At 47.6% G+C, this 13,179-nt stretch overlaps 1 protein-coding gene across 2 annotated transcripts in view; it reads right to left on the bottom strand.

Annotated features, from left to right (window-relative positions):
• Positions 1-13,179, bottom strand: part of SPINT2 (serine peptidase inhibitor, Kunitz type 2) — a 190,766-nt gene that overhangs the window by 49,119 nt on the left and 128,468 nt on the right. For both annotated transcript variants that reach the window (XM_033955460.1, XM_033955462.1), the window contains 2 exons: positions 12,736-12,786; positions 12,358-12,528 (listed from right to left, as the gene is read on the bottom strand). In XM_033955460.1, the coding sequence (XP_033811351.1) occupies positions 12,358-12,528; positions 12,736-12,786 (222 nt within the window). The remainder of the gene's footprint in view (positions 1-12,357; positions 12,529-12,735; positions 12,787-13,179) is intronic.

The following is a 13,179-nucleotide window of genomic DNA, read 5'->3' as shown; positions in this document are numbered from 1 at the left end:
TCTTGGAGATGAAGCAAGACCGAAGGGGAGAACTTTGTACTGGTAATGACAGTGGTTGATCATGAAGCGGAGATACTGTCTGGAGGCTAGATGGATGGGTATATGAGTGTATGCCTCCTTGAGGTCGAGGGAGCATAGCCATTCGTCCTGATTGAGAAGAGGATAAAGAGTTGCTAAAGAAAGCATCTTGAATTTCTCCTTGACCAAGCATTTGTTGAGATCTCGAAGATCTAATATGGGCCTGAGATCTCCTGTTTTCTTTGGAACTAGAAAGTAACGGGAGTAAAATCCCTGTCCCTTCTGGTCTAGAGGAACTTCCTCTATGGCGTTCAGAAGAAGAAGGGATTGAACCTCTTGAATAAGGAGAGAGGTTTGAGGAGTGTTCAAAGCAGACTCTTTTGGCAGACTTTGAGTGGGACAAGTCTGGAAATTGAGAGAGTAGCCGTGGCGGATGATGTTGAGGACCCATTGATCGGATGTAATGATCTCCCAACGGCTGAGATAATAGGTCAGGCGCCCTCCTATAGGTTGAGGAAGATGGGCAGATGGTGGGATATTGGCTATGCTCTGGAGAAACACGTCAAAAGGGCTGGGTAGACTTTTGAGGTGGAGGAGGTTTCTGTTGTTGTTGCGTTGACCTCGGAGGTTGACGTTGTTGTTGTCGCTGACGTCTAGGTTGTTGGGGAGCCTGAGGTAAGGGGCGAGCAGCATAGCGGCGTTGGTAGACCGATTGTTGTCGAAAAGGCTTAGTAGGGGGAATCTTCTTTTATTCTTTAGGAGAGTATCCCAACGTGTCTCATGTGCTGATAGCTTTTGTGTCGTGGAATCCATGGAATCTCCAAACAGCTCATCCCCTAAGCAAGGAGCATTTGCTAGACGGTCTTGGTGGTTTACCTCTAGTTCTGAGACCCTGAGCCATGCCAACCTGCGCATAGCCACTGACATAGCTGTGGCTCTAGAAGTCAATTCGAAGGTATCATAAATTGATCTTACTAGAAACTTCCTCAACTGGAGAAGAGAGGAAGCACAGGCATGAAAAGTAGATTTTTTGCGATCAGGAAGATATTTCTCAAAAGTAGATATTTTTTGGATTAAATGCTTTAAATAAAATGAGAAATGAAAAGCATAGTTTCCTGATCTGTTGGCTAGCATGGCGTTTTGATATAAACGTTTGCCAAATTTGTCCATTGACTTTCCTTCTCTGCCAGGAGGGACTGAGGCATACACATTAGCTCCCGCTGATTTCTTTAAAGTGGACTCTACCAAAAGAGATTCATGCGGGAGCTGAGGTTTATCAAACCCAGGAATAGGAATTACCCTGTATAATGAGTCCAGTTTACGAGGGGCTCCTGGGACAGTCAGGGGAGTCTCTAGGTTTTTATAAAACGTTTCTCTTAAAATATCATGAAGAGGAAGTTTAAGAAATTCCCTTGGAGGCTGGTCAAAGTCCAATGCATCAAGAAATGCTTTAGATTTCTTTGACTCAGCCTCCAAGGGAATAGACAAAGATTCACACATCTCTTTTAAAAAAGAGGGAAATGATGTGGAATCCAGGTGAGAAGAGGGATCTGTAACAAGGCGTTCCTCCTCATCAGAAGAGATTTCACCTTCGGACAGAAAGGGCTCTTCAGAATCACCCCATAAATCAGGATCCCTAACCTGAGAGCCATGGTGTCGAGACTCTGGTGTGGAGGGTTCCAGGTGTCGGGTTTTATGGGTGGACTTGCCCGATCTCATGGATACGGTACCAGGCGATGCGACCTGTTGTGCTGGTACCGAGGTTTGTACCGCCTGGTGTTGAGATTTAGGTTCTGGGGCTAAAATCGGCATCGAAGTCGATGAGGTGGTAAGAACCGGTACCGACAAGTTGGATGCCGATAAAAGAGGGCGCTCCACCCTCGTTACCGGTGGCTCCGACCGGACCGGCACTGGAAGGTTCTGGGGTAAAAGAGCAGGAAGTAGCTGTTGAAGTTGCTCTTTCAGCTGTACCTGCAGAACGGCGGCAATACGCTCGTCCAGCGAAGGCACCGGTACCGCTTTTTTCTTCTGCGGTACCTTGGGTGCTGCTCGACACTCCGAAGAAGAACCCGATGTCGAGGGGCTAACTTCAATCGGAGCGGAGCGCTTCCGTGGGCGCCTCGAGGTCGGCAGCATTGGACTCACTGCAGTGGAGACCGGAGGATGCTCCAGCGGAGAAGGCTTCTTAGCCGGCTTACCTGCTGGATGCGACGCCGGCGCGGTATCGCGCGGCGTCGATGAAGTCGGTGCTGACTGAGATGGAACTGATGTCGGCGCCGGTGTGGCGGAATCGGACATCTCGGCGCCGAAGAGTAACCGCTGCTGGATTTGGCGGTTTTTAAGTGTTCTCTTTTTTAAAGTTGCACAGCGGGTGCAAGTGGACGCTCGATGGTCGGGACCAAGACACTGCAGACACCAGTTATGCGGGTCTGTCAGTGAAATTGGTTGAGCGCACCGCTGGCACTTTTTAAACCCGGGCTGAGGGGGCATGAAAGTAAAGACAGCCTCTGCCAAATCGAAGGCCGAGGCTTTGATTGTGGCAACAGGCCCCGTCGGGACGAACGAAAAATGGAAAGAAAAAACTAAAGTTAGTTTAGTTTGTTTTTTTTTTTTTAAAGAAAGAAAAAGAAAAGAAATAAAGTAAACTTTATTTCAAAAAGGTTTACGCAAGCGGGAAGATCAAAAAGATTTCTTCAACGGCCGTTGAGGAAACGCGTCTTCTTAGCTCCGCGGAAACTAAGAAACTGGGGACCGCGCGCCTCTGTCGGGCGGGAAGGCACTCGCGCGTGCGCGGTGCGGTCTACGAGAACTTTCCAAGTTCTTAGAGTGCAATCACTCTAAAATTGTCTGTACCGGGGCTCCGTCGGTGCCGTCACCCATCAGTCAAGAATATGCTGCCTGCTTGTCCTGGGATAAAAGGTGGATCCGCAACTAGTGCATGTAGCTCACTGACCCTCCTGGCAGAGGTTAGAGCAATAAGGAAGACCACTTTCCAAGTGAGAAACTTGAAAGGAGTCGTAGCCAAAGGTTCAAACGGAGGCTTCATTAAGGCGGAGAGAACCTCATTGAGATACCAGACTACAGGGGGAGCTTTAAGAGGTGGCTTCACATTGAAAAGACACCGCATGAATCTGGACACCAAAGGATGGCTGAGAGAAGTTTTCCATGAACTGGCAATAGCACCAAGGTGGACCCTGATGGAAGTAGATTTGAGACCAGAGTCAGACAAAGAAAGAAGGTAATCCAACAAGGTCTCCACTGCAAGGGACGTAGATCATGATGATGAAGAAGACACCAGGAAGAAAATCTTGTCCACTTCTGATGGTAACATTGCAGAGTGGCCGGTTTCCTGGAGGCATCCAGAATAGAACGAACGGGCTGAGACAAAAGAGAATCATTCAAAGTCAGCCCGAGAGATACCAAGCTGTCAGGTACAGAGACTGGAGGTTGGGATGTAGAAGGGTCTGCTGATGTTGTGTAAGCAGAGAAGGAAACAATGGAAGAAGCATAGGCTCCCTGGAACTGAGTTGAAGTAGAAGGGAGAACCAATGTTGCCTGGGCCATCGTGGAGCGATGAGAATCATGGTGGCCTGTTCCCTCTGGAGCTTGAACAAGGTTCGTAACATGAGCGGTAGCGGAGGGAAAGCATACAGGAACAGATTGGACCAATCCAGGAGAAATGCATCCGCTGCCAGACGGTGAGGAGAGTAGAGTCTGGAGCAGAAGAGGGGCAGCTGGTGATTTTGCGGAGCTGCAAAGAGGTCTATCTGAGGAGTGCCCCACTGAGCGAAGATGGACTGTAGAGTTAAAGGATCAAGAGTCCACTCGTGAGGTTGGAGAATTCTGCTGAGTTTGTCCGCTAAGGAATTCTGTTCTCCCTGAATGTAGATAGCTTTCAGGAATAATTGGTGATCTGTGGCCCAAGCCCAAATCTTCTGGGCTTCCTGGCACAAGAGGCGAGAGCCTGTCCCACCCTGCTTGTTGATGTAGTACATCGCAACTTGATTGTCTGTGCACAGCAGGAGGACTTGAGGAAAGAGAAGATGTTGGAAGGCCTTGAGGGCATAAAACATCGCTTTGAGTTCCAGGAAATTGATGTGATTCTTCATTTCCTGGGCTGTCCAAAGTCCTTGAGTTTGGAACTCGATTAAATGAGCCCCCCAGGCATAAGGGGGAGGCGTCAGTGGTGATGACAAGTTGATGAGGAGGTAGATGGAACAGAAGACCTCTGGATAGATTGAGGACATCAACTACCATTGTAGAGACTGACGAAGAGATGATGTCACAAATATGTGTCGTGAGCAAGGATCCATCGCTTGGGACCACTGGGTAGCTAGGGTCCTTTGAGGAGTGCGCAGGTGAAGACGTGCGAAGGGGGTGACATGAACCGTGGAGGCCATGTGACCCAAGAGTATCATCATTTGCTTGGCAGAGATGGAACGTTGTGGAAGCTGACATAGAGATTGAAGAGTTTGAAGACGGTTGGACGGCAGGAACGCTCTCATGAGGACTGTGTCCAGCACCGCTCCAATGAATGAAGTCTCTGAGTGGGGATGAGATGAGATTTGGGTAGATTGATCTCGAACCCCAGAAGTTGTAGAAACAGGATGGTTTGGTTGGTGGCCAGGAGCACTGTCTGAGATGAATTGGCCTTGATTAACCAGTTGTCCAGGTAAGGAAAGACCTGAAGATGGTGAGAGTGGGGAAAAGCAGCCACCACAATCAGACACTTGGTGAACACTCTTGGAGAGGAGGCAAGACCGAAGGGTAGCACCTTGTATTGGTAATGACAGTGATTGATCATGAAGCGGAGATACTGTCTGGAGGTCAGATTAACCGGTATGTGAGTGTATGCCTCTTTGAGATCGAGGGAGCATAGCCAGTCGCCTTGAGTGAGAAGAGGATAAAGAATGGCCAAAGAGAGCATTCTGAATTTTTCTTTGACTAAACATTTGTTGAGATCGCGAAGATCTAGAATGGGTCTGAGATCTCCTATTTTTTTGGGGACCAGAAAATAACGGGAGTAGAATCCCTGCCCCTTCTGAGCAAGAGGAACTTCCTCTATGGCGTTTAGAAGAAGGAGGGATTGAACCTCTTGGAGAAGAAGGGCGGATTGAGGAGTGTTCAAAGCAGACTCTTTTGGCAGGCTTTGGGAAGGAAGAGTCTGAAAGTTGAGGGAGTAGCCGTGACGGATGATGTTGAGGACCCATTGATCCGAGGTGATGATCTCCCAACGGCTGAGGAAAAAGGTAAGACGGCCACCTATAGGTTGAGGCAGGTGGGCAGATGGCTGAAAACTGGCTATGCCCTGGAGAACTAAGTCAAAAGGGCTGAGTAGATTTTTGCTGTGGAGATGGCTTCGCCGGTTGCTGCTGTGGTGGCCTAGGGGTTTGTCGCTGTTGTTGACGTTGATGCCTAGGTTGTTGGAGAGCTGATGGCAAAGGGCGAGCCACATAACGGCGTTGATAGGCCGATTGTTGTCTGAAAGGCCAGGCAGGTGGAGTCTTCTTCTTTGTTTTCAGAAGAGTATCCCATCGAGTCTCATGGGCGGAGAGCTTTTTGGTGGTAGAGTCCATGGATTCACCAAAGAGTTCATCCCCCAGGCATGGAGCATTAGCCAGTCGATCTTGATGGTTGACATCAAGCTCCGACACTCTGAGCCAAGCAAGGCGACGCATGGCCACAGACATGGCCGTTGCTCTGGTGGTAAGTTCGAATGTGTCATAAATGGATCGAACCAGAAACTTGCGCAGCTGGAAGAGAGAGGACGAGCACTGGTGAAAAGCCTGTCGTTTGCGATCAGGGAGGTACTTTTCAAAGGCAGCCATGGTAGTGAGAAGATGCTTGAGGTAAAAAGAAAAGTGGAAAGCATAGTTACCAGACCTGTTAGCCAGCATGGCATTCTGGTATAATCTTTTACCAAACTTATCCATGGCTTTACCCTCTCTGCCAGGAGGGACAAAAGCGTACACACTAGCTCCCGCAGACTTTTTAAGCGTAGATTCCACTAGAAGAGATTCATGTGGAAGCTGCGGCTTATCAAATCCAGGTATAGGTATCACTTTATACAGAGAATCCAATTTACGAGGGGCTCCTGGGATGGTCAAAGGAGTCTCCAGATTCTTATAAAAGGTTTCCCTCAAGATATCATGGAGGGGTAATTTGAGAAATTCCTTTGGAGGCTGGTGAAAGTCCAGTGCATCAAGGAACGCCTTGGACTTTTTAGACTCAGCCTCCAAAGGAATAGAAAGAGATTCACACATGTCTTTCAGAAAGGAAGTGAAAGATGTAGAATCTGGTCTGGAGGATGGATCAGGAACAGTAGGATCATCATCATCCGATGCTCACTCACTCTCAGAAAGAAAAGGCTCTTCGGAGTCACCCCACAGATCAGGATCCCTAATATGGGAGCTACGGTCTCGAGACTCCGGTGTGGAGGGTTCCAGGTGTCGGGATTTGCGTGCCGACTTACCTGACCTCATAGACACGGTACCGGGAGACGTTAAGGGCTGCATCGGTGCCGAAGTCTGAACAGCCTGGTGTTGAGCTCTCGGTTCCGGTGCGAGGACTGGTATGGAGACCGACGAAGCAGAATGGACCGGTACCGACAAGGTGGACGCGGACAATAGAGACTGCTCCACCGTCGGTACCGGTGGCTCAGACCGGACCGGGACCGGAAGGCTCGGTGCCAATAATGCGGGAAGGAGCTGTTGTAACTGCTTCTTGAGTTGCACCTGCAGGACGGCAGCAATTCGCTCGTCCAGCGAAGGCACCGGTACCGCTTTTTTCTTCTGCGGTACCTGCGGTGCCGCTCGACGCTCCGAAGAGGAGGAACCCGAGGTCGAGGGGCTGACCTCAATCGGAGCGGAGCGCTTCCGCGGGCGCCTCGAGGTCGGCAGGACTGGGCTCGCTGCTACTGAGACCGGAGGACGCTCCAGCGGGGAAGGCTTCTTAGCTGGCTTACCTGAGGGATGCGACGCCGGCACGGTGTCGACGAGGTGGGTGCCGACTGAGATGGGGCCGATGCCGGTGCCGCAGGATCAGACATATCGGCACCAAATAATAACCGTTGTTGGATTTGACGGTTTTTTTAATGTTCTCTTTTTTAAAGTGGCACAGCGGGTTCAGGTGGACGCCCGATGGTCAGGACCCAGGCACTGTAAGCACCAGTAATGCGGGTCAGTGAGAGAAATTGGCCGTGCGCACCGCTGGCACTTCTTAAACCCGGGTTGGGGGGGCATGAACGTAAAAACGGCTTCTGCCAAATCGAAGGCCAAGGCCTCGATGGTGGCAACAGGCCCCGCCGGGGCGAACTGAAAAAATCATAGTATTTTTTTTTCTTTTTTTTTAAACAAGAAAGAATAAAATATAAACAGGAAAAAATATTTCCGAAAGGGTTTACGTGAGCGAGAAGGTAGAGAAAAAAATCTTTTCAACAGCCGTTGAAAAGGGCGCATCTTCTTAGCTCCGCGGAAACTAAGAAACTGGGGACCGCGTGCCTCCGTCGGGCGGGAAGGCACTTGCGTGTGCGCGGTGCGGCCTGCGAGAACTTTCCAAGTTCTTAGAGTGCAATCACTCTAAAATTGTCCGTACCAGGGCTCCGTCACCCATCAGTCAAGAATATGCTGCCTGCTTGTCCTGGGATAAATATATATATACACACACACACTAGTGTTTAAGCCCGTTACATTAATGGGTGCTAGAATACATATACACACACACACACTAGTGTTTAAGCCTGTTACATTAATGGGTCCTAGAATACATATATATATATATATATATATACATACACACACACATATATATATACACCACTAGTGTTTAAGCCCGTTACATTAATGGGTGCTAGAATACATATATATATATACACACACACACACACATATATATATATATATATATATATATATACACACACACACACACATATATATATATATATATATATATATTATATATATACATATACATATACATACACATACACTAGTGTTTAAGCCCGTTACATTAATGGATGCTAGAATACATATACACACACACACTAGTGTTTAAGCCAGTTACATTAATGGATGCTAGAATACGTATATACACACACACATATATACACACACACTAGTGTTTAAGCCCGATACATTAATGGGTGCTAGAATACATATATACACACACACACACTAGTGTTTAAGCCCGTTACATTAATGGGTGCTAGAATACATATATACATACACACACACACATATACACACACTAGTGTTTAAGCTCGTTACATTAATGGGTGCTAGAATACAGTAGTCTGATCCAGTATGTCTATTCTTCTTATGTCTTACCCCCATATTCAGGCTCCTATTTCCACTTTTACCTTCCTATTTCCACCTTTTTTCACCAATATAAAAATCTGTCCCCTTTCTCTGTCTTTCACCTCCACAGAACTCTCTCTCCATTCCCCCTTTCCCCATCAACCTTTGCTTCTGTAACTTCACTTATTCTTCCAGATCCTATCTTCAGTCCCTTTTTCTCACATGCCCCCTTTTTACCCCCCAGCTTCAGTCCCAGTTCTTTTCTATCACATGTCCCCTTTTGTAGCCCCTTTCTCCCACCTCCCCCTTTTTTCATCCCAAGCTCCCGTCTCTCACACATTCCTTTTTTATAGCCCTTAACCCTAACCCCCTTCTCATACCTACTCTTCCAGCCCCAGTCTCCTTATCACATCTGTCTTCCTTTTCAGCCTCCAAATCCAAACCTAGACCCCATCTCTCACAACTCATCTTTTGCAGTCCCAAGCTCCAGCCCTCTTCTCCAAAGTGTCTTCTTTTAACAGGCTCCTACATCAGGTCTCTTTTCCCAAGAACCCCCCCACCTTTTAAAACCTCCCTCCCTCACATGTCCCCTTTTTTCAGCCCCAGCTTCATACTCCTTTTGCCCCCTTCTCCCATCTTTTCCCTTTCAGCCTCCAGCCCCAGCCCCCTTTTCTCACATGTCCCTTTTGCAGCCTCTTTCTCACACATATCCCCTTTTCTGGCCCCAGCTCCCTTCTCTTACACATCCCCATTGTCAGCTCTCAGCTCGTTTCCCAACTTAAAAAATTTGTCCCCTTTCTCTGTCCTTCAAACACTCTCTGCCCGGGTTTCTGCAGCGCCTGCACCCGGGTGCCCACACCACCCTCCATTTCTCGCCCCCTATCACCCGGATCCCTGTGCTCTCTCCTCCTCCTCCTGTTGCTGGGGTGCCTGCAGCGCCTCCTTCTGTCCAGCTCTTCCCATCGCTCGCACCCTCTCCCTGTCCTCCTGCTCCAGGGTGCTCGAGTCTCCCCCCGGCGCCCCTCTCCCTTCCTCGGGTTTTTCATTCTTTCTCAGCGCCAGCTCAGTCCGTGCGGGGGGATCAGTCACATCCCTCCCCCGCGGTCTTCTCAAGTGTCCAAAACCTTGTGTACCTGGTGCTCCCTTTTGTTCCAGTTCCTAGTTTTTCTGTTGCTTCCCCCCTTTCTCTCTCTCTCTCTTTGCGTGGTGGTTCTATTGTACTGCTCATGAAGGCACAGAGTTTCAATTGCATATGTATTCGCGGGGGTTAGAGGCAGAGCCGGCCCGCGAATATTAAAAAACCACGAATAATATTCGGGCCGGTTCTGCCCCTAACTCCCGCTTCCCCCAGCTATTGCAAGCCCTGAAAGCCCACCTGGTGGTCTAGCGGATTTTCAGGCAGGAGCAATCTTCCCACGCTCCTACCCCATGCAGATCGCTCAACTCCCGCTTCCCCCCGCTATAGCAAGCCCTGAAAGCCCCCCCTGGTGGTCTAGCGGATTTTCAGGCAGGAGCAATCTTCCCACGCTCCTGCCCCATGCAGATCGCTCACAGGAAATGGCTGCCTTGAGCTCCCGTAGTCTCTCGAGCCATTTCCTGTGAACGATCTGCACGGGGCAGGAGCGTGGGAAGATCGCTCCTGCCCCGAAAACCCGCTAGACCACCAGGTAAGGCTTAAGGGGGGGGGGCTTACAAGGCTTAAAATAGCCTGAAAAATTAAAATGGGTTTTTGGGTTTAAAATCGCAAATAAGCGAATCCATAGACACAGAATTCGCAAATACGGAGGGGGAAATGTGTATATATATATTTTTTTCTTTTGAGAGAGTCAAAGAGGGGGGAGAGCTGTGACTTGTCAGGAGCAGCAGAAGTAAAAACTAACGGACCGAGGGGAGGGGCTCCAGAGGCAGTGTACCCTACACATGGTTAGTAAGTTTTAAAACCTTACTATACCTAGGGGAGAGCACCAACACTCAGGCTCAGTCAGAGGATTTCACCTTCAAATGTGCCTTCATTTCTCCAGCTTGTCTCCAGAGAACTACAGAATATACTCTACACTTTCAATACTGAAGCATGCTTGCTGTTAGGCCTTTGAATTGTATTTTTAGACAGAATGAAAAAGATACAAAAAAAATGTTATTACTTTTGTAAGACAGTGCACATTCAGATGCAATAACTTTCTCTGTCCAACTGGCCAAGGTACTAAGGCCCAGATTCACTAAAGATAGGGAGTCAATCGCTGTTGGTCAATTCCTGGCCGATTTTAAAACAGCAAATGATTCACTATCTTCTTTGCATGCAAATGGTTTGCACGGAGGTGCAAATCATTTGCATGCAAACTCCTAACTCAAAGAGATCGATTCGGGGCAGAGCCATGACAGGAAAAGCAGCCTCCTGTCATTGCTGTCAGGGCTTCTACCAGCTTTAAATTTTTTTTTTAAAATTGGGTAGATATTTTGTGTGTATTACACACGCAAAATATCAGCCTGATTAAAAAAAATAAATTTTAAAGCCCCCCAACAAGTGCCCCAAACCAAAAAAAATGTGCCCCTTCCCTGCCGATGCCCGATACTGCCGTTTCAAAATTATGGAAGGAGGGATTTCCATTTCCTCCAGCCATCGGTCCTACTTCCGACTTCCCCTCCCCCCAAAAAAACCAAATGGCAGGAGGGATGCTGACTCCCTCCTGCCACTGGACGCCCCCTCCCTGTTCCCCTCCCCATACCTGTAACGGAGCAGGAGGGTTGCTCAGACCCTCCTGATCCAATGATTCCAGCGACGCGTCTGAGGCCTTAGGCCCTAATTAGCTCAGGCGCCTCAAGCTCCTCCCTTGGGAGGTGCCTGAGCCAATCAGGGCCTTAGGCCCTTCCCTGTGCATCACATGATGCACCGGGGTGGGGCCTAAGGCCTCAGACAAGTTTCAAGTTTCAAGTTTATTAGGTATCTTGATGAATCGCTTAGAGGACATGTAATGAAGCTAAGGGGGGACAGGTTCAGGACTAATGTCAGGAAGTTCTGCTTCACTCAGAGAGTGGTTGACACCTGGAATGCCCTCCCAGAGGAGATTATTGCGGAATCGACCGTCCTAGGCTTCAAGAGCAAACTAGATGCATATCTCCTTAAGAGAGGCATATAAGGATATGGTGGACTATAAATTACGCCAGGTGTACACCTGGCAGGGCCTCCGCGTGTGCGGATCGCCGGACTTGATGGACCGAAGGTCTGATCCGGAGATGGCAGTTCTTATGTTATGTTCTTATGTTCAAACTTCAAAGCGATGTACACATTAAAATTTACATTTGTTAGGTAACAGACATGTTACTGGAGTCATTGGAGCAGGAGGGACTAGGCACCCCTCCTGCTCCGTTAAAGGTATGGGGAGAGATGTGGGGAGGGGACCTTGGAAGGGAGCATCCGGTGGCAGAAGGGAGTCGGCATGCCTCCTGCCGTTTTTTGTTTTTGGGGGAGGGGAATTCAAGAGTGGGACCGATGATAGGAGGGAGTGGGAATCCCTCCTGCCATAATTTGAAAACAGCATCAGCGTGGGGGGGGGGGGAGCCTTTTTGTCAGGTTAAAACCACCGGCTCGCAATGCACTTTTTGCAGAATATATAAAAAAGGAATTCTGCAAAAAGCGCAAAAAGGAATTCTGCAAAAAGCGCATTGTGAGCCTGTGGTTTTAAAGATATTTTACAGTATGGGGTTGTAAGGGCAGAAGAGGGCAGGAGAGTCGGCAAGGATAGTAAGCGACTGGTCCTCAGCAGTCACTTCACTTCATATCAGCAAACCCAATCGGTGTTTTAGTGAATTGATGGCTTCCTACTTTTGCATGCCATTTCCCCTCATTTGCATGGGTGTATTAGATAAGGTGGGAGATTTGATTGGCAGCAATTTAGTGTTTCGGGTCAGGGTCAGGGAATCTCAAAATCAGTAAAAGTGGTTTTGCAATCGTTGGGACAGGATCAGAGGGTTTAGTGAATCTAATCCTAAAAAAGGTGCTAATGTCCTGAACATTTTTTAGACTAATAGGTGCAAATTAAGTTACCTGGGTGTGCCACACAACGCTCTTTGCATATGTCTTCTGACTGGTGGTTGTTCCGGTTTCCATTGCAGCCTCCATATATAAACTCTGTGCAGGTGCGAGATGATATATTGTAGTACCAGCGTGGGAAGGCAGCACGGCATGGACCAGTATCACTTGGAGCAGCACAATATTCTAGTAGGATTAAGAAAAAGGCAATAATCTCAAATATGCTAACATCTCAAATGCAAACTCTGCAGACACTGGGTAGTCATGATTTTAGGAAAAAAAAAAAGAGAATTAAAGGTTGTTATTATAACAAAATTAGAGATATAATCTTACATTAAAGTAGCGGTGCTGAATAAACAGATTAAAGATATGAACTAAATTTAAGCTACTTACCCTGGAAATTGACTTTGTCAGTTTTTATTTTCTCTGGCTCCGACACAAATGCTGGAGAAATTACAAAAAAAAAAAAAGTAAGAGTTTTTCAAGTTTTTGATTAACTAGCAATCTATGCTTCAACCGTCATTTCTCAGAACTCATTTTAGGGAGACATAAATCATTATAAAAGATAAAGGAAAGCCCTAAATTAAAGTAACAATTAAGTGCTTGAGTCATGTGTTTAGATAAGCATCTCTATTTTTAAAAAAATCTGCAGTATTCAATTCAACTTTTCATCCTATCATGATAAATTAAACTATTCTCTATAACTGGGCAATATCACTTGCATAATGTATTTGCAGATTGTTACAGAAGCGCTATATACAAATTCAACAACAGTTTTATTTTAATGTTAAAAGCACTATGCATTCATGCCAGATGATCTATTGCTGCTGCATGCAC

Source organism: Geotrypetes seraphini, chromosome 8, assembly GCF_902459505.1.
Source record: "Geotrypetes seraphini chromosome 8, aGeoSer1.1, whole genome shotgun sequence".
Taxonomy (NCBI): Eukaryota; Metazoa; Chordata; class Amphibia; order Gymnophiona; family Dermophiidae; genus Geotrypetes; species Geotrypetes seraphini.
Note: the sequence above shows the minus strand (reverse complement) of the source record. Positions and strands in the feature narration are given on the sequence as shown.